The sequence below is a fragment of the Caloenas nicobarica genome, chromosome 1 (genome assembly GCF_036013445.1).
Source record: "Caloenas nicobarica isolate bCalNic1 chromosome 1, bCalNic1.hap1, whole genome shotgun sequence".
Lineage (NCBI taxonomy): Eukaryota > Metazoa > Chordata > Aves > Columbiformes > Columbidae > Caloenas > Caloenas nicobarica.
In genome coordinates this window covers 142,172,109-142,191,644 of record NC_088245.1, presented here as the reverse complement: position 1 = coordinate 142,191,644, position 19,536 = coordinate 142,172,109, and the positions used below count along the sequence as shown (strand labels likewise).

General features: G+C 43.6%; 1 protein-coding gene across 1 annotated transcript; it reads left to right on the top strand.

Moving 5' to 3' along the window:
* Window positions 1-1,590: 1,590 nt before the first annotated feature.
* On the top strand, window positions 1,591-19,006 carry LOC136003234 (protein spire homolog 1-like). Its single transcript, XM_065658648.1, has 16 exons — window positions 1,591-1,831; window positions 2,618-2,649; window positions 3,158-3,322; window positions 4,063-4,188; window positions 4,463-4,528; window positions 7,379-7,576; window positions 10,164-10,232; window positions 10,711-10,840; window positions 11,284-11,408; window positions 12,759-12,834; window positions 13,385-13,536; window positions 14,722-14,853; window positions 16,190-16,254; window positions 17,100-17,127; window positions 17,523-17,665; window positions 18,835-19,006. Exons 1-16 carry the CDS (start codon window positions 1,591-1,593, stop codon window positions 19,004-19,006), a joined length of 1,920 nt encoding a protein of 639 aa, XP_065514720.1.
* Window positions 19,007-19,536: the final 530 nt, after the last annotated feature.

Here is a 19,536-nt window from a genome sequence, read left to right as displayed (position 1 = left end):
TGCGGGGTGTCTGGCACCTCAGAGCCCCGGGAGGGAACCGCCCGGGCTCTCCCAGCCACCCGTGGCCGTGGGGAGCTTCGGGCCTCCCGCCTGGCGGGGCCGAGCCCCGGGCACAGCCCGGCCCCGCGGGCGTGGGGCGGCCTGGGGAGAGGCTGTTAAATTAATATATACTGTGATGAAGTTACAAAAGACGTACCCATCATTACCTAACTGACATGATAGATGCTTTCTAACCACCTGCAAGAGGAGGGGATATTTTTCAAGTTTTAGATCCTTCTGCATGACAAGAGGGAGGCAGAAGATTAAGTAATACATTGTTAAGAAGCAGAGTGTTTAGTGTATGTTTAACTAATATTTAATAGATGTCATGTAGGTAAGAAACTAATCAATTATAACTAACTTCATCAATTATTTCTTAGTATTGGTGTATGTTAAAAATATTAAAAAATTGTAATCAGTATGTAATAATTGTGTGAATATAAGCAACGCAAGAGCATCCAGTCGTAGGGGCACTTATGGAGGATGATCCCCAGAGCTGCCCAGCCCTGTCGATAAAGAATGCCACTTAACAGTATAATTGACTCTGCTGTTAAGTTTATTTCTCCGTTTCAGTCCAGGAACCACAGCCCAGCCATGAGCCCCAGCCATTCAGTTCCAAAATGTCACGAGTGAGCAGGGAAATAAATATTGATTATGAGTGTCTTTCACGCTTTTTAAACCTCGCGGTTCTTCTGCCTCGGGAGTCTGGGCTGTTCAGAGCCAGCGCAGCAGCAGCTGAAGTCCCCTGCGATGCACTGCAGAGGCACCGTGGCAGCAAAGAAGTTCTCCAGGGGATGATCCCCGTCACAAGCCAAGTGCCTGTCCCGTCCCTTCACACACACACACAGCCCAAAGTGCAAAAAAAGCTGGGTAACTTGCTTCACACCAGCAGATATTCATATCAGCATTTTGAGCATGGGGCTGCTGTCCTCGCCCTGGGGGCCTGCCTGGTCCCTGCAGTTGTTGCTCCTGGCCCTGGCTGTTGGGATTGGCTCTGTCAGAGCCAAAGGGTCAAGGCCGAGCAGGAGTGGGGCCTGTGGTGTGTGCAGGTGCCCTGTGGAGTTGATTGCTGTAACGTATTAGTGCTGCCAGAATGGTTCCGCATCAAACGGATTAGATTTTTGTGGTCTTCCGTGAGTTCTTCTCCCCCGAACATATGACATTATTTCCTAGCCCCTTCTCCGTCTGCCTGAAGCTGAATGTACTCTTTTCTTACCTGCCAACATTGGTATTCCCATTAATCTATTTGTTAGAAACAACAGAGTTAAATTGAGCATGAATTTTGTACAGCCTTATCTCTTTAGATTTGCTTTTGTTGTATACTTCATGCTTTCTTTCAAGGAGTCTCATACAAATCCAGGTTAAAGTGGTGGTGTCCCTTTAAAAAGATAGAACAAAATTGGCATTAAGATCGCACCTGTAAGGAAGAGAGGGGTGAGAGCAAAGCAGGAGGCAGAACTGATAAAAGGCTGCTGTGAGCCCTTGCCTCTCCTGGGAAGGGGGGTGTTAAGCTTCCTAGGCTAAGAGTGGAGATGAGAGATAAAGGTGAAAATGGAGTTTTCACAGTGTGAGCAGAGGATCACAAAGGTCTCTCTAGCCGAGATCCTGAGGTGTTTTGAACATCCTATAAGCGAGGAGCAAGCCTGGGCTATCTGCTTTCAGTGCTGCTGTAAAATGGAGCAGTTGGCTCAGGGGCTGTGCCCACCGCTCCATTCTGTATTCATAAAAGGTCCTGGAAGCATCTTTATCCATGCTGACGGTGCTGCTTCCTTCAAGGTGTACCACAAGTCTGGTAAGAGCATAGGTAGCTGTGGATACAAAGGACTGTTCTTATAACAGGCTGTAATGTGGGGAATTTTTTTTCCTGCCTTTCTTCCCCCTCCCCGTCCCCCCATAAGCTGTCACAAGGCTGTTCTGCTGCCTATACTTCAATTTAAAGGGCTATAGATGAGCAGTAATACGGAGGTGCAGCCTACTAATTTTTCTAATAGTGCTCTAGTGAGTCATTGGGTTCTAGAGAATAGCTGGAATGAAAGTTTGTTACCACTTGTGTTATTTGAACTAAATAGTCTGGGGTTTTGTTATGCGTTTTGCTCTGTTCATCTTCTAATGTATGGTTCCTTTGTTATGGTAACTCTTAGGACAGATCTATGATTGACGGTTTCCCTTTTTTGTGTAGCCAGCAAGTGGCAACAAGCTTTGTCTTATGCACCGCTTAGTTGCACTGCTGCAGAGGTCAATGGTAAACTAACTCTTCAGGGACAAGAGTGGGTAATAAAGAATGAAGACAAAGATCCAGTGCCTTCCTTGTGGTTAGACCTCTATTAGCAAGCAAAAAGTGCACCCACCAGCAGTTAGTTTGGGGCTAATGCTCATAATAAGTGTATCCTGTGTTGCTTTCCAGTAGCTGCTAAATATAGGCCTACTTTCCCCAGGTGAGACTGACCTTAGTTAGAGGGGTTTATTTATGTATTACCAAGAATTCTTCCTGTTTCTCTCTCTTGACAGGGGTTCTAAAAGTTGTTTATCAATGTCTGTGAGTTATCTTTCTGCTTCTCCCATCTTTTTTCCCTTCCAGATGTTGGCAGCATTCAGCAGTCAGAGGACAAGGTAAGCCTGTGTCTTCACCTTTGTATGTGTGCAGATATAGTTCTTCTGTCATAGAAGGCCAGCTCAGGAGATGCAGATGTCTTTAGAAACTATTAATAATCGTATCAAGGTGCTTAAATTTGCTCTTCGCTGTGAGAGTGACTCTGTCCCTTGCAATCTGGAAAATGAAGCAAAATGGTAGGACTGAACTCAAGTAAGACAATGGGACTGGGAAACAATGTGCACAGATGCTGATTACTGTGGAATAGCCCACAGTCTTTTTGTCTTAATAACAGCTATAACAACAGAGGTACTAGATAAGGCTGCTTAAAAAAAGAAGTCTTAGCTTATTTAGGGAGTATTTAAGGCTACCCCATGAGCATCTAGCTGCCTTTTAGACCCTTCTCATCCTGAGAGATGTGCTCAGCCCTGAAGGACAGTAGAGGGTACATGTATGGCTGGGAAGTGACAGCTGTGAAGTTCTCCACAGTGCTTTGTGCTGCACTGCTTCTGTGGTCTCTGTCTGCAGCTGCTGGAGTACTTGGGAGTGGTGATCTATGAAGCCCTGGACTGGGGACTCGACAGCCAAGCAGAGCGAGAGCTGAGTGATCCTTTGGAGAAACTGCTGTGCCTCATGTTGAAACTGGATGATGAAGCAATGAAACCAGCAGTCACCCTGCAGGATGTTATCAAGGTTTCCTTTTTCACACTTAATAAATATAGCAGCTTTAGAGGAGCTGGTGGAGTAATGCATTAATCAAGGGGCAAGACCATTTCTGGGAAAATGCTGGGTAGTTTGTTGGAGGACACAGAGGGAGCACATGGCTTTCCCATCAGAGGGAAAAGGCAAAACCATTGCAGGTGCACACAAGTGCCTATGGAAAAGAATTCAGAAGATTGAACATGGCTCTCACACAGCTGTGTCTATGAAGTCCTTCTGCACATAGTCTCTAAATTCAATACCTAGAAGACTATGGATATTGAAAAAACTAATTTGTGCATAGTATAGAGCTGGTATTTGAATGTCTCAACTCAAATATTTTCTTCTCAACCATAATTTAAAGATGTAAGAAACTTCCTATTCCTTGGTCTGATCAGGGCAGGGGAAAAAACAGGACAAGAGATTTGACCTACGGGGGGAGGGGGGGCAGGGAGGAGGGAGTTGTGCTTTGTCTGCACTGGAGGCTTCCACTTCCAGGTACTTATTTCAAAGCATATCTTATGGAGAACAAGATGTATGAATTATACATAAGATTGCTCCTGCTTCTCTGTTCCTCTGCATCTACAATAGGGGAAAAAAGAAAAAAAAATACAAAGGACCTGTGAGGAAGATGGTTTTTAACCATGAATTAAGAAAACTGAATCTTGCTTTATTCCATCCTATCGTGTGCTTTTCATTTTGAGATTTCTTTTAAATAGCTGCATTTCTTTCAGGCCTGTGAGGAGCACCTGTGCAGGCCTTCTGAGGCTACCAGCCATTATAAAAGAACCTGTAGCAGCCTGTTTACTGAATATATGGAACTTCAGAAGCTTATGACCATCATCCAGACCTCCAAAGAGGTACATTTGGGATTGCCTCTTACTTGCTATTCCCTCTAATTTCACATGCTCATATAGTTCTAAACTAACCTTCCCATTGCACTAGAAATGGAGTACCTAGCTGAGGATCTATTTTTCACTATGTGAAAGGCTGCTGTCTTTATTTACTGTAGCTTTTGAAAGTTTGGGTGATTGGGACTTCTGGGCTTTTCAGATTAACATTGGTAATTTATACTGGATATATAGGAAATCACTGAGCAGTGCACGGTAATAAACTCATGTGCTTGCTTCTCAGAGGCTAAGAAAAATGAGTGTGGAAGATTTGGTGGAAAATCCCCTTCAGAAGAAGGAAAAACACTGGGTAAGAGATTGCATTCCTTCATTATGGGAGGCGGGTTTGTCTACCTTGTCTCTTTGAGGCTTTCCATTGACTCTTCTATAAAAAGTAGAGTTTGAACACACACAAAAAATTCTTAGGTTGTTCATGAGCTTAAGTAGTTAAATATTTCTCTGCAAAGGAAGATGGGGAGTGAACTTGAAGTTAAACTATTTCATGTGTTAAGCTCATGTGGACTTTTATTCTACATGAAGGGTGTCTCTGCAGTCCAACTTAAACCACTTCTAAAAATGAAGTTGGAGGCAGTCTTTGGAACAAGTGTCCACAAGTAGTTACTCAGGCTGTTTCTTCCTGCAAATGAGCCCCAAACTCCAGCTCTTGGCAGGAATCAACACCTGCCAAAAGCAAATAATTTCTTTCTTGTAGCTGGACTGAAAACTCTTCTGTTGGTGGTAGTAATGGAGTGGCCTAGTTCACTCTTATTATGTGGGGTCTGTGCTGTTTCAGGGCTGAAGGGGACTGAAGGCCCATAGTTCTATCCATCTTTCTGGTTGTGCAGCTCCAGCAGCTCAAACAAAGGGATGAAGGAGGGTGAGGCTGGAGATGTAGCTCCTGCCTTTTGCTCGCTCCCTTACTTGTCCTTCCTTAGATCTTAGAATGTGTGTTTGGGGCAGAGAAAGCAACTTATTATGTTCTTTTCAAGGCCCTACACAGTCAGGGCTCAGTCAGAAACAAATAGCTCCTCTGGCTGGAGCTCTGCCCAGCATAAACAAAAGCACTGTAGTCTGGAGTCTGTGGAGACAAACAGCAAGCCCCAAGAGACTTGTGGACTCACTCCCTTTGTCTAAATAGCACTTGCTTTGAAGCGTGCTCAAACTATCCGTATGAAAATGTTTGTGAAATGTGTGTTTGGGCATATTCTCAATTTTGTGATCTATTAAAATAAACTGGCAAGCTATCTCAAACCACAAACTCATCAACTGCTATAGCTCTTTTCTGCAGGGAATACATGAATAAATACATGGGCTTTGCTATGTGGCCTGAGGGCCAGTGTATTTGGCCTCTGCTCCTTCAGCAGACATGAATTCCAAAAGCAAGATGTCTGTTGCAAACCCTCTGCCTCTAGTTTCCAAGTCTCTAAGCACCAGCTAATTGCATCGCTCTGACAAACTCTTGAGTTTAAAATAACCAGGATGCCAACTTTACTGGGATCCCACAGATTAGAGATGATGCCTTTAGTGGTGCCAAGCAGCTGATGCTCCCTATGGCCCACACTTTTTCATGTTGACTGCTACAAAACAGGCCTTCTGAAACATAGACCACAGCCTGATAGCTTCCAGGGTTGTACAGTTTCATCAGAGCTTATCCATACATGTCATGACACCATCTTCACCCTGAAATCTAAGGAGTGAGACCTCTTATGAGCACAGCTGTCTTACCACCCATCTGTTGAACTGAATGCAATGGGCTTGGAGTGTTGTGGCATCTTGTCATATTGCTCAGGTGTGGGAAGTCATTACATTACATGGGATGGCTCAGATAGAATCATTGCAGTGATCCAGTCAGTTGGGAAAGAAAAGCATGAGTAATAATGATGTCATCTACATCTGAAAAATGTTTTGGGTGTACAAGTTGCTCTGAAATGACCAACTGAAGGCAATTCTCATCCCAAAATTAATGTGGCAGTGTTACAGTACAGAAGTCTCTCTTCATCATACCTTTCAGTCAAGTTCTGTCACCATGTGAAATACAACTCTAGAAAGTGCAAATGGCTCATGATAAGCTATTTCAAAGGTCTCTATTACTGATCAGTTTTCCTGGAGACTTTTGTGTGTTCTCCTACACAATAATAAATATAACCTAGGAAATATGGCTAGTATGTGGTTGCTCTCTGACAGTTCTAGTTTTCTGGAGTTGAGGCGTGAATGTACCAAAGCCAGGCAAAAACAATCCAACAAAAAAAAAAATCCATATCCTTGAAGGTAGCAATCAGTCAGAGCTTGCATAAGACCCTTCTGATATTATACCAAGATATCTGAAAGGATAAGTTGAGGGGAGATGCTTCCTACTATAAGTGGAAAAGGAAGAGGAGTCTAAGTCAGAAGCTTTGTTCTGAGGCAGTTTTCTAAAATGTTTTGCTTCCCTTTTTCTGTTTATAATACAATCACTTGCTCTTACTCAGTTTGCCATTGGAATCCAGATAAGCTGTTGACTTAGCACTTCCATTACAATGTTGTCTAAACATGCTATTGAGTTGATTTTTTTTTTTTTGGCCTGTCTTTAACTTTTGTTGGGTTATACTGCATGCCTGAGGATCCTCAGATATTAATACAGGAAGAGGATGAGCAGATGTCAGAGTTATCAGCTTGTGTCTCCAGGCTGAAACTAACATATGCTGCTGTGAAGGTTAAAGTAAGAGATCCCTTTCCCTTTGTCTTCCTGTTTTGTTTGGGAGCCCTTCAACCCTTGGTTTCTGAAAGTTCAGAGGATTTTAATGGCAAGAGTTGGGATTTAATTCCCAGTGTTTCCTGAGGCCCAGTAATATGAAAAAAGTCTGGCACCTGGAGCAATTGCAGTAAGTAGGCGTTCAAGAAAATGGGTCTAGCTCCCTGGCAGCAGGAGCTGTGTTTTGCTGGAGTAAGTTCATAAAGTTAATGACAAAATCGAGGAATGAGCCTGGTGAGCCAGCACCCAGATCCCTCGTTATAAGTTAATGTCTGCATAGAGCAGCGGTTCTCTGCTCTGGTACTGTGCCCTAATCCAGAAGTGAGTTGAAGGGGGTGTCAAGGACACACTTCTGTGTTTCTGAATGACTTCAGTCGCTAAGTGTGCCATATTGCACAGAGGGAGGGAATGCCGTTCTGTGTATTCCAGCCAGCTGTTGACTTGGCCATCCCTGGTTTCTCTGAGGCATCCCTGTGGCCCAACATCATCCGTGAACTGCAGAACGGTGTGAGGCTGCGTAAGGCCACTGAGCGACCACAGTGTCACGTGCCTCCAAATGAACGTATACGCTCTCCCTATGAATTACTTTTGGATGACATTCAGCACAAGAGGTACACCCTTCGGAAGGTGAGTGACTAGAGTCAACAGACAGCTTTGAAACCAACTGTTCTACTTCATTTCTAAGCAGTATTTGTTGAGACCTACTCTCCAAAAGCCTGTCTTTCTCAAAGGTACGTCCAAGTCCAGAAGTGTCTGGGTCTCTCTCTCAGCTGCAGTTCAACATTAGATCACCCTGTTTGTCCACCCAAGTGCTTAATTTCCAGTAACTTTTTAATTCAGGAGTGACCACACTTTCATGAAGCTGGATGGCAAGTTTTTCCCCCTCAAGTGGTCAGCTACTACCTCCCCTGGAGCAATCATGCTGCCTTGCACACAACAGTTTAATGAAATAGACCCTGCTTATGCTTTGCACCTTGGACACTTGTGTCCTTTCATGCTCCTTGAGCTGAGCTGTGCCTGGCATATCTTACTAATTTCCTTGCCTTCCTGGATGTCGTGGGGTGTGTGCAAGTCCAAAAACACTTTAGAGTCCTTTGCTCAGCCTCTGTGCAGTGTACCTGAGCTACTGCAGGAGTTTAATCAAGGTTAAAAAAAAAAGCTGAGCCCCTTCCAGGGGCAGCTCCTGTGCTGACTCAGGTGGTAGGGGCTTCCAACAATGTGGATGGTCAGTAAAGATGACCAGATACAAAAATGTCTGGGGTGTCTCTAAAGGCTTGTGATGCTGTTCACTTGCTGCAGCTTGAGCTGGGAATGATGAGCAGAGCTAAAGCACTGGCATAAGGCTTTGTGGCATTGGTGTGTTTTGCAAACAGACATCTTGGCAGAAGATGAGAAAGAACTCTACTTGTAAGAAAGAGCAATATTTTTAAAAGTGAAAACTTTGCTTACCACCCTAGACATCAGGGTTTTGGTGTTTTGTTTTGTTTTTTCCTTGTTGGTGCTACTAGAGAGCAGGGAGTTGAAAAGCCCCAGCTAAGCTGTGCACCTCTATAAAACCCCAGCTCCTGGTTTTCTTCACTGGCTCCATCCTTCAGACAAGGCTATGACATTTCTCTGGAGATGATACCTTGATTGATTTCTAAATGAACAGTAGTGGAAAGGAGACAATACATCATAACTACTTGTGTTCCTTGCAACATAGTGTTATCAATGCACTGTGCAATACAGAACTGTAACTCAAGGTGGCAGGATGAACTGGATCTTGATTTTATTATTTTTATTTTTTTTTCCTGCGGTTGACAAGAAGCAAAAACGTGTTTGAAGAGTAGGAATCAGAAGAAAGCATGAAGTGCTGCTGCTCAGGTCTTCGTGAAGGCTCTTAAACGAGGATTTCCCCATCTGCAAAGCTATTTTAAAGCTTCTCTAGCAAACAGTGGTCTAATTTGCAAATGAATGAAAGCAGAGAGAGTGTGGCAAGCTGTAGTGTTGTTCTACCTGCAATCCCACATGTTCTGAAGTTGTACACACAGGGAAAGTAAAGGGCATAGTTGTAAGAAACGATCATCTTGCCAATATAATAGGTTCAGGCAGGATATCTCAGCAAAGCATATTTTATTAACGATTTTGCAAAAACAGGTGTTCTACCTAATGGTAGACACACGGAACAGGGCAAAAAGCCACTGCTTATATCCCCCCCGAAACCCAGCTGCAAATTTCCTTCCCTGTTCCCCATTGGTTGGGTACTGCAGGGTTTACAGACTACCCATTGCTTCCCAGATGCCCTGCCTCAGTTTACCTATCTCACTAATCCAATTCTAACAACTCCCTCCTCTTGTCTCTTTCTATTTAAGGTATGGTTTCCTGGTTCTCTGGCTAACCTTCCCCCTAGCTTAACTTCTAACCACAGGAATTGGTTTGCTTTCTGAGATTAGTGCAAAGAGATTTTACATTCAAGATCTGATAGCTGGATGTCTCTCAGTATTTATCAGGTTTCAGATTTACAGTTGCTTAAACAACATTCCTCCTTCAATGGCTCCTTACATAGCCTTGAAGTAAGAACAAGTGAACAAGACAGCTAAAGATGTGTGTACAATTTGTTTTTCTTTTTTTGGTCGGTTCTCTTCTATGCAGCAAGCGCAGGACTTGATGAGGGAGACAGTCTTCCTCACATGCATACCTGCCCTGCAATTCTTTCTTGCTACTGTTCCTGGTTTATGTAGGGCTGTAAACCAGTCTCTTGGACTCTAGCTTATGCATACAGCTGCCTGCTGCTACAGTTCTTCTTACAGTCTTGTTAACCCATTAAATTCCTCTCCTCCCTGGAGCTGCATTCTCACTGATGAAAGTGATGTGACCATGGTGCTTGTTAGGATCACTCCTCACATTAAAGTCTGGGTACAATGTTTTCCAGTGGCCTCTCAGAAGAGTTCAGGAGCTTCTGGGGCTAGAAGGCTGTACGCTTCTTGTGCAAGCCCCAAAGGGCTGTGCAGTGCTTCTGATTACCTCCAGTTTGCCACAGGCAAATTTATCTCTACCGAAAACTCACATAAGTAAACTTCATCATTGTATACCTCCCACATTAGTTTTGTTATGCCTTCCCCACCTCCCCCATTCACAAATCCTGATTTGAGTCAACTCACTGTGCCATTAAATGGGAGGGTGTACCAGTAGCAGGGATAGAACTATTGCTTAAGCGTCATTTCCGCTATTTCAGGTGGTCATCAAGCACAAACACAAGACCCCCAAAGCTGATGTAGCTGCTCCCAAGCCTCATCTAAAACCTGTAAGTGACCTGGTGCTGCATCTAATGGTAGCAAAACAAGATGATTCTGGAGTTAACAGGATGCTTTCTAGGAATATAGACCTAATGTCTTAGATACTGGTCTGGATTTGGGAGGGGGATTATATTAACTATACATAACTTTTCAGCAGACCCTCCTCCCAAAACATGGGGTTAGGAACATGGAAGTTGACATCTGCATAGGAGAAAGATGGTCAGTCTCCCTACTTCCTCCACTGTTTCTTCCATTTGGAACATTTTGTGGTCCTGAAAGTGCTCCTGGAGTTCTCAGTTTCAAAGTTGAGAGTTGCTGTAGTATTCTACTGTGTATTATCTAAAGGTTCTCTCATGTGCAAGGCACAGTGGCCTCTTGAGTGAGAGGCACTTGTAAAACAGTGCCATTGCTGAATGAGTCGTTCTGTCACCAGTGGTCTCCTTGCTCTGTCCACCAGCTCTTTCTGGTACTGTGCTTTGCCTGCAGGCGATGGGGAAGAAGCTGAAAGAGTGTGTGCTGTGGGATTCCCGCTGGTGTGAACATCTCATATCAGAAATAAAACAACCACAGAAGTTTCTGTCACCAGCAGCAAGGGAAGAGGGGGACAGGACCAAAGGTACCTGCTACAAAGCAACCTATCAAGCATGCAAGTGAAGTCAGCCTTGACTAAAAATAATACATGGCCTTTGAAATGAAGCATGCTTATCTTCTCCTTAGCATGTACGATGTAAAGGAGGTAGGAATGCAAATTTTGTATTGATAGAGGTGGTATGGCATAAGAATAGTTCTTTCTAGAAAATCTACCTGTGGCTTATTCACAGTCAAAAGATGTTTCAACCTACCCTTTTTTAAAGGATGTTCAAATTTATCTGTCCATTAAGTGAGAGAACAGAATTTTGACCATCACCTAAAATGAAAAGATTATGAAACTACCAGGATAAAGTCTAGCCAAATCTCAATATCTGATGTGTGGGTATCAAATGTGTCATTTTCTTGTCACAGCACAATATCTAATCTTGTCTGTGCGTATGGGGTTCTTGTTCTCCCTTTCCCCTGCAGAAATGCTTGTGACACCAAATATTACCTTGAAATCTTCAAGTGATAGTTTCTTAACTCTTCAAGATGCCAGTACCAAGTTTAAAATTATCAACACTACAACACAGCAGCTCAGACCAGGACTTCAGGTATGGCTTTAAATGAAAAGACTCTGGAGAGGCACAAGAATTGTAGGCATTGGATCTGCACACACACATCCTGGAACATCAGGTGCAAGTCCTAGTGTTGTCAATTTTGTCTGTCAGAAGTAAATGAATGTGGTACTGTTGGGTTCACAGTTCTTTCCTCTACAGAAGCTCACACCATATTTAAACACATATTTTGTGGCATGGCTGCAGTCTATAGAACCAAGGTCTGCTCTTGTCTCTTAACATATAGATCCTGCAGAAGTTTGAATATGCACAGAAGTTTGGCCAATATGGTCCAGAACTATTGCCATTCTTATCTCACAGTGAGGCATTTGATACTACATGTATTGATGTATTTGCATTTCACGTGGTATGTGAGCTTGTGGAAGGAAAACTTAATGTATTTTTTTCAGGAAGCAACTTTACTGGTGACTTCCCACTCTTCTGCCTGTGGAACAATTTTGGGAACACCATTCTTCAATAAGCCATGATACATGGTCTTTGGGTTCTTTAACTCCCAGCTTGATCATGAAAAGCTTGACTGCTTGGTGCTGGGATTCAGTCTGAGCATATTCAGACATTCTGTGGAACAGACCTTAAGCCCTAACACATTGTGTCTAGCGCAGATGCACTGGCATACAAACTGGAATCTGTTTACAGAAAACATTTCTCTCTGAAATGAAGTTGCTTAACTGAGGAAAATGGATAGGAATTAATAAAAGCAGAAAAATCTTAGCTATATTTACACAAATTTGTGCTACTTGTAGGAATGTTCAGCATTTGAGAACCCTGTGGCTGATGTATTACTGCTAAACTAGAAGGACCTTCGTATAGAGACTAATATGATCAAATTTGTTTTCTGCTTTTCTGGAGAAGCTAAAAAACAAGCTGTTGAGATATAGCATTGGGTTGGAGTTGGATTAGTGAGGCACAGTCTCTTGAACTGTTCTCCAGTGTTACTACGTGTGAGCTGGAGCCAGGAAAATGGTTCCAAGGTACTCAGAGCTGTATAGTGAAGATTTTGTGAAGTTGGTTCCTGAACAGATTAAACTTTGGGACTAGTATCTGCATTGAACTTAGGTGAGAGAGAGGACGGATGAATTTGAAATTTCACTAGCTTGGCTGGAGCTTTGTGCTCGTGGAGGGAATTAACTTGCTATTACCTTTTGGAATATAAAGTTGCTAAACATACCACATCGATTTCTCTCTCCACTCCACTTTTGGCTGAGCCTTGAACATTTCTCATCAGTCCTGGGTATCCTGGGGTCTGATTAGCAGCAGCACTTTTAAGGAAGTGGGTTTGGTGTCTCTTGTATGCAGTTTAAGAATATCCTGCCCTCTGGTCTATAGGAAACCACTCCCAAGCTGCCTTCCAGCACCTGGCTTGCCTCAACCAGGTCATCAGTAGTATCCTGCAACAGCACAGGTCAGTACTTCTACCTGTACATCTAAACCAGGGGGACAAAGTACAATCCGTCACCTGCTGGGTTCCTAAAGCATTAGGTTGGGTTCACTGTATGCTTTCTCTCTGATCACCTGAGGACACTTTACAGGAGAAGCTCCAACACTGAGTAATGAGTCTGGGGAGCTGCCCTTAGAAAACCATTCCTCTGCAGTTGACTGAAGCTCGTATAGCTCCTGCAGGTTCAAAACAATGATGGCATGTCCCCAGAGGCCAAACTGGAATTCACAGTAAAAGCTAAATGAGTGTTTTGAACGTTGAAGTACAAAGTGCACCACTTGATTTTATTAAACTAAATAGTGCTCATGAAGCCTCATCACTGCCTACTGACAAGCATAATTACTGTAACTTCTGCTTTTTTGTGATCTGAGCTGATGGGGGATGAAGGGGAGAGATGTAAGCCTTGCTACCTTCAGAAGACAGTGAAGTGCTCTTGAGCATTCAGCTTTTGGGGTGAATACTGGAGATCTGCCATTTGGTTTTCTGCACCCTAAAACTCTCTCTTCCTATCCAGGTCTTGCTGCAAATTGCATGTGTCCTCCCATGAGTGCACCCACACTAGGAGACATTAAACTGAATGGTTTCCTGAACGTTGGCCAACATCAACTGCCTCCTTACAGAGGAAGGTCCAAATCTTTAGAGAGAGGCCTTCAAAGCAAGGAACTTGTAAGTCTGGCATGTCACCTAGCAAGCTTAGTCTGATACTTCTGGTAATGACCAGAGCTTGCACCTTGGTCCTTGTGCAAGCAGAAAGCATGTTCTGTGGTTTTTAGTTAGGCCATATTGTGTACTGATCTGAAGTTGGGATATTATTGGCTCCTTGGAGACAGCTTAAGAGAAGACTGTATGCTGTAGTGTCCTTATGGAGGCTTTCCAGTTTGAATGATATGAAATAAAGTTGTTCTTCTTACAAGGAGGAAAGAATACCTCTGCATTAGTTGAAAGTGTCTGTCAAGGCCTCCTCAGGCAGATTGTAGTTGGTGGTGGGACTGTCCTGCTTTCTCCATTTCCCCTCACTCTTTCTAGATTTTGGTACATTCACAAATATGCTTTAAGCTGTGGTAGAGGAAACAACTGATTGACAAGACATAGTACAGCATCAGTGACTCTTAAATGTATACAGTACTGAAGTCATCAGACTCTGAATGACGGTTGTGGGAGCAATGCTGGGGTTTGTGCGCTTCTGTGCAACTTTCTGAATCGTAGCTTGCACTGTTCTACCCTGATAAGCTGTGCTGTGCCCATGCCTCCTCCTTTCCTTCTGCATCCCTCCCTGCCCCACACCCCTGGCAAGTCTCTGAACTGACCATGACTGTGTGACCTCCTTGTTCAGCAGTGTGGTGGGGAATGCAGGTGGGTTGGGCTCACCACCTGGGGATAAAAGCACTATTGTCTCTCCTGGTCAGCCACCAGACCACAGCTGCCATTTGTGTGGGGCCAGTGGGTCGTGGGAAAGAGAAGGGAAGAGAGCGTTGCGCTGTGGAAAGGGATTCTGTACCTAGGAGGGGCCAGGATGCCATCTGTGCTGTGGTATGTACCAAAGGGTAAAACTCTCCAGGGACTGGCTCTGGAGATGGTATTAACTACTGACCAAGGCACCTGCTTCCCTCAGTCACCACAGTGACCTGAGGTGTCAGGAAGGTGCTTGAAAACTATAGTAACCACTAAAAGCCCTGTAGTAGTTTCTTTGCTAGTATTGTCAAAGAGTCACCCGATATTCCCCATCACTGGCAGAACTGAGCTTTGGGGACAAATTATTCTAAGCCTTTTGCAACCCAGTTTTGAGGATGACCTCCCCAAATATCTGCTTCCTTCAGCTTTTTCTGATGCTTAGCTTCTGTCTTTGGATAGGACTGTCCCTTTCCTACCAAGTGTCCATCACCAACCATTGCTGAGCTGATTGGAACCAGGTATGCAATGATGATGCTGGAAGGGCAAGGCTTCTTCCAAGGAGGTAGTGATGGCACTATTCTGAGAGCAAAGGTATGTTTCCTCTCCTTGCCTTTGTGCTGTCCTTGCCTTTTCAAAAGCTGGCTGGCTTCATGGCCCTCAGTGCTGAACTGTGGAGGTGCTCTCTGCCTCAACTTATCCTGTTCACGCAGCTGATCTGAGTTTGGCCTTAGGCTGTAAAAATCTTTTAATACTTGTGTGGTGATGGTTTCTAGCCAAACTTAAGCTGTGTAAGTTGCCTAGAAAGTAACCCAGCCTTTGCATGATACTTCTTGTCTGTTATTTCCATGCTAGGAGAGCCGCCATTACTGTTGATCAGCTCTGAAATCACAAAGTAATTAATTGGGGTTTGGTGCTGCTAAACAGTGAAGCAAAGTCTCTTAACTTGGACTCCCACACCTGAGTTATGCTGACTTAAATCACCTTGCTGAGTGGATGCAAAGGTCAGGGAGACGAGGGGGACAGGGAATGACCTGTAGCACAGGACTGTTGGCTGTCCGCTCTGTTTGTCTGCTGGCTTATTTGCCGCATGTCCTTTAGAGGGGCTGTTGCAACAAGCCCCTCTAGAGCAGACATTGTGAGTACAAGCCCATTGCAGCACAGATGTGAGGAAGCCTGTGCTACTTGGCTTGGGAGGGTCAGATTCTTGCCCTCATTTATTTAGCAGAATAGACAAAGCAAAGGGTTCTACTGGCAGAGCTATGCTACTTCCACAATCTGTCTGATGTTCCTGAGACTAAAGCCTTGTCGTCTTCTCACCTTTCTTACCAACCCTGCTTTAACTTGCCTGCACTCTGCCTATTCTAAAATGGCTCTATTACCCTCTTTGTGTTCTCGCTGCTGAAGTTTTTTTAGCTTGCTCAAGCTCTACTTCTCAAGATAATATCACTTCTGACTGCCAGCTGTGCATGAATGTGTTCCTTTTTATAAAGTTCAAGCGACTCATCAGCTTCCATATGACTCATTTTTTGCTTCAGGATTGGATTCAAATTTGCCCTGACTTAATCTCTTTGGGATTGCTGCAGTCTACCTCAAAGAATGTCTCTCTCTCTCCCTTAACTAGCTACTGTTACACTCTTGCACAATACAGCTATTGTTTGCTCAAGAGCCTTTTTTTAAACTCCTGTTGTCTGGCAGCTGCCCCAAACCTCTGCATCATAAAAACACTGGCCTACAAGTAAGACTTTTTTTTGCCTTTTTAGCTTTTAATTCCTGTGTCTTTGCTATCCTTTATTGGACCTCTGTTATTGTATGTGGATCTAAAGCCTTTAGAAGCTTGGTTTATATGCTTACTCTTTAGCAGGCAGTGGATACTGTTGGTACAAAGATATTTCCCATTGGCATTCACAAGTAACTTTCTTTTCCGCAGATCTGTTTCAGCTGCCGTAGGCAGATGTTTCTTAAGTGGCCTTACAGCTGTTACCTCTGCAGCAGGTGAGCTGGTACAAAAAGGCTGAATAAGGAGGGAGAAAAGAATGAAAGAACAGTGCTGAAAATACTCAGTATTCAAACAGTTGTAGTACTGGGTAGAAACAGGTTGTTGAGACCTTCAGTTTTGCCTTACTGCAGAAGCCAGGCTGAAGTGTCTACAGCTGCAGAGGATATGGAAATCTTGCCTCTGAAGTGGTATCTCAATTTTAACTCTTAGCGTTAAGTTTGCAATAACCACGTTTACTGTGCAAGTATTAGATTCCATTTCTCTCAGAGACAGCTCTGCATTTTGCTCTAGAGGTTGGATTTAACTTCAGTCAAGGGCCTAAGCAGGTTCTGGGAGAGGTTTTTCACCAGAATCTTCTCTTAAGGACTGAAAAAGTGAACTCCAAACCCTGTGACCAGGAAAGGAGTTGGACCTACTTGTATCCACTTATTTGTCAGAGGGTTTCTGTTCATGGGAGTGGAAAAGAGGAACTTTAGACTCATTAAGGCTCACTTAAATCTATTTGAAGCAGTGGTGAAGCACTGAATTGATTACAAGCAACAAGTAAACAGCCACTGAGAATGGAGTAATTGTCTGGTGTTAGTGCTGGGTGAAAGGTAATGGACATTTGCACATAAAGCGTTCAAGCTATGGATGCTGACACATTTCGGATGATTTAAACTAGGATAAATAGGAGGACTGGCAAACTGAATAGGGGAGTTCTAAGCTTGCTCACTTGGGTATCAAGTGATTATGCCACGATCACAAATTAAGACTGACTTAGGAAAGTCATCGTGAACTGCAGCATTGGTATCTGCTGAGCTCTACTCAAATGGTAATCCTGGGAACTTTTTTCTCTTAGTGTTGTCTGCCGTGACTGCTGCATCAAGGCAAGTCTAATCTTTACAACAGCGTATCAGGTTTTATTTTCCCTGCACCTCACCTAGTCATAGGAAGCTTTCCTTCATCCCACTAATAAATCTACCCTCTAGCTTGTTTCTGAGAAAACAGAAGAGGGAATATTATAAGGTGCAAAAGCAGACAGAGTGCCACAAACATCTCTTGTCATGCTTGGCTAAAACAACTCTGGCTACTCTTTCCTTCATCCTGCGTAAAGTGGTTGGGATTACTCTGTGCTCTATTTATACAACGGTCAGGAGGTTCACTGCATTAATGTCCATCTTCTAAGTGCACCAATAAATCAGTTGCATGCCATGCAAATTTTCCAGCTAGGAAGGAGAATTTGTTTCCCTGAGAACTCAGGTGACTTGTGTTGTGATTCTAGATGTCCATGCCCTTCAGAATGTGTGTACATCTCCCACTTCATTTCTTAAAACTTTTGAGACTCTCCAGAGAGGAGGACCCAGCTACTCAGCAGCAGAAGAGCTCAGAGCTGCTGCATGAAATCGAGCACTGGGAGTGTTTGGGGTAAGCTGGGACAGGGATGTTCTGTTTTTTACCTTGAAAGATGTTACCAGTTACTTGTATATGCAAGTGTGCGAATATGCAGATAACAGTATGTAGTAGTATGCTGGTCAGCTGAATGTTATGCTGAATGAGTGGTTTAGCCACTGGTCTAACTGTTCTACAGTTCTCTGGAAGTATTGTGCATTTTAGATGAACAAAAGGGAGGACATGTAGGTGCTCTGAAATACATTTTGCCTTTTAGCTATAAGGTTTCCAACATATTTTCAGAAGTGTCCATATTAGTCCAGATAGAGAAGGTTCCTTATGACAGCTCCATTTATATGATAATTTCCAGACCCCATTATATTATGTCCCCCACAGCTGGGGGTCTGTCACTACAACCCTAATAGCCCCTTTATACCTAGAAATAAAATATGCTACTGGTTTGGGGTATAACTGACCGAAGAGTAATGCCACAAATGGTTTCTCAGTCCCTCCACACATGCACACAGACACCTTTTCCTTCTTGTGTCCAGAAAGGGAACTATTTCAAAAGGAGCTTTTGACAGTGCTAGGTGGAGAAGACAGACTTTGTGGGTATAAGTGCAATATTTAGGACTGGAAGCATATGTTATCTGTTCTTTCCAAATCAGTTACATATTCTACTGGGGGAACAGACGTATTTTCTTCCTGAAATCATTATTTAATGTAGCCAAAATGAAGTCACAGCAGTTTCTGGTTCAAAGACTTATACTTCAGCTGCCAAAATTCAGGGATGGTGTTCACTACTGAAGATAACTGTGTGGGACAGTGGTTTGGTCTGGCTCATAGTGCAAGTAATGCAGAAGAGGTTTGCATGCATTTTGGCTGTACTTCAGGACAGCAAAAATCCATCCTACAGCATATGCTATGAGGATGCAGCCATCACCTTGGGTCAGCCACAGATATCCATTAGCCCTTTAGCTGTCATACTATCAACAGAGAGAAGGTGTCAGTGAATTAAGCTGTTCGGCTGCTTAGTAGCCTTCCAAAGCAGAGCTAACTGCTCTGTTGAACTCATGCATTTAATTAAATCACTTAGCAGTGTTGGATCATGTGTGGGGGAAGTGTGGAAGACCACCATACTCTCTAACAGAAACCCGTGTCAGCTTTCCTGTTTTGTTTTGTTTTTCTTTCCTGTGCCACTCCAGTGTGCCTGTTATTTTGGAACCCCATTGCCTAGCACAGCCTCTGTGCTGTTACACAGGGACCATGGCAGACTGGCTGACTGCAGACGTCTGTACGCGATGTGAGCAGTACCTGTTGAACATGGCTTCCAGTCAACAGCAGAGCATCCCTCTCAGGAGAATTTCCTGGCCTTAAACAAAACTGGAATGACTACCATACATTTCTCCTGTCGCTTGTTTTGTACCTGAAGTAAATGAAACAGCTTTATGCACCGACTGACATAAAGGCCTGAATAAAAGACTTCCCTGCTGGTTAGTCTGAGCAGGAAGCACAGTTAGTATTTATGTATTGTGAAGTATTATAAAGCGTTGTGGTTTTTAGAACTGTTTTAATTCTTTTATGTGTCCTCAGGGAAATAAATGTTGACGCACTATCATGCCTCTAGCATTTCCTCCTTCGCACCTGCAGTTGTCATTGTTCTGTGGCACTGTTTGCATTCATTGCTGAGCAGACTTTGCCCTATGTAATCAGTACAGGGAAACTTTCAACCTAAAACCTCTATTCCTGAGAGGTTTAAAGACTGGAGCTCTCAGTTCTGTGATCACATTACCATGTGTTTTGCAAGCACTTACTCCTTCCTGATAACTCACCAAAAAGCACTTAAACTCAGGGCTCTGAATCATGTAGCACTGTAGTGACAGCTGTCAGGAAGCCTGCTCAGGCTG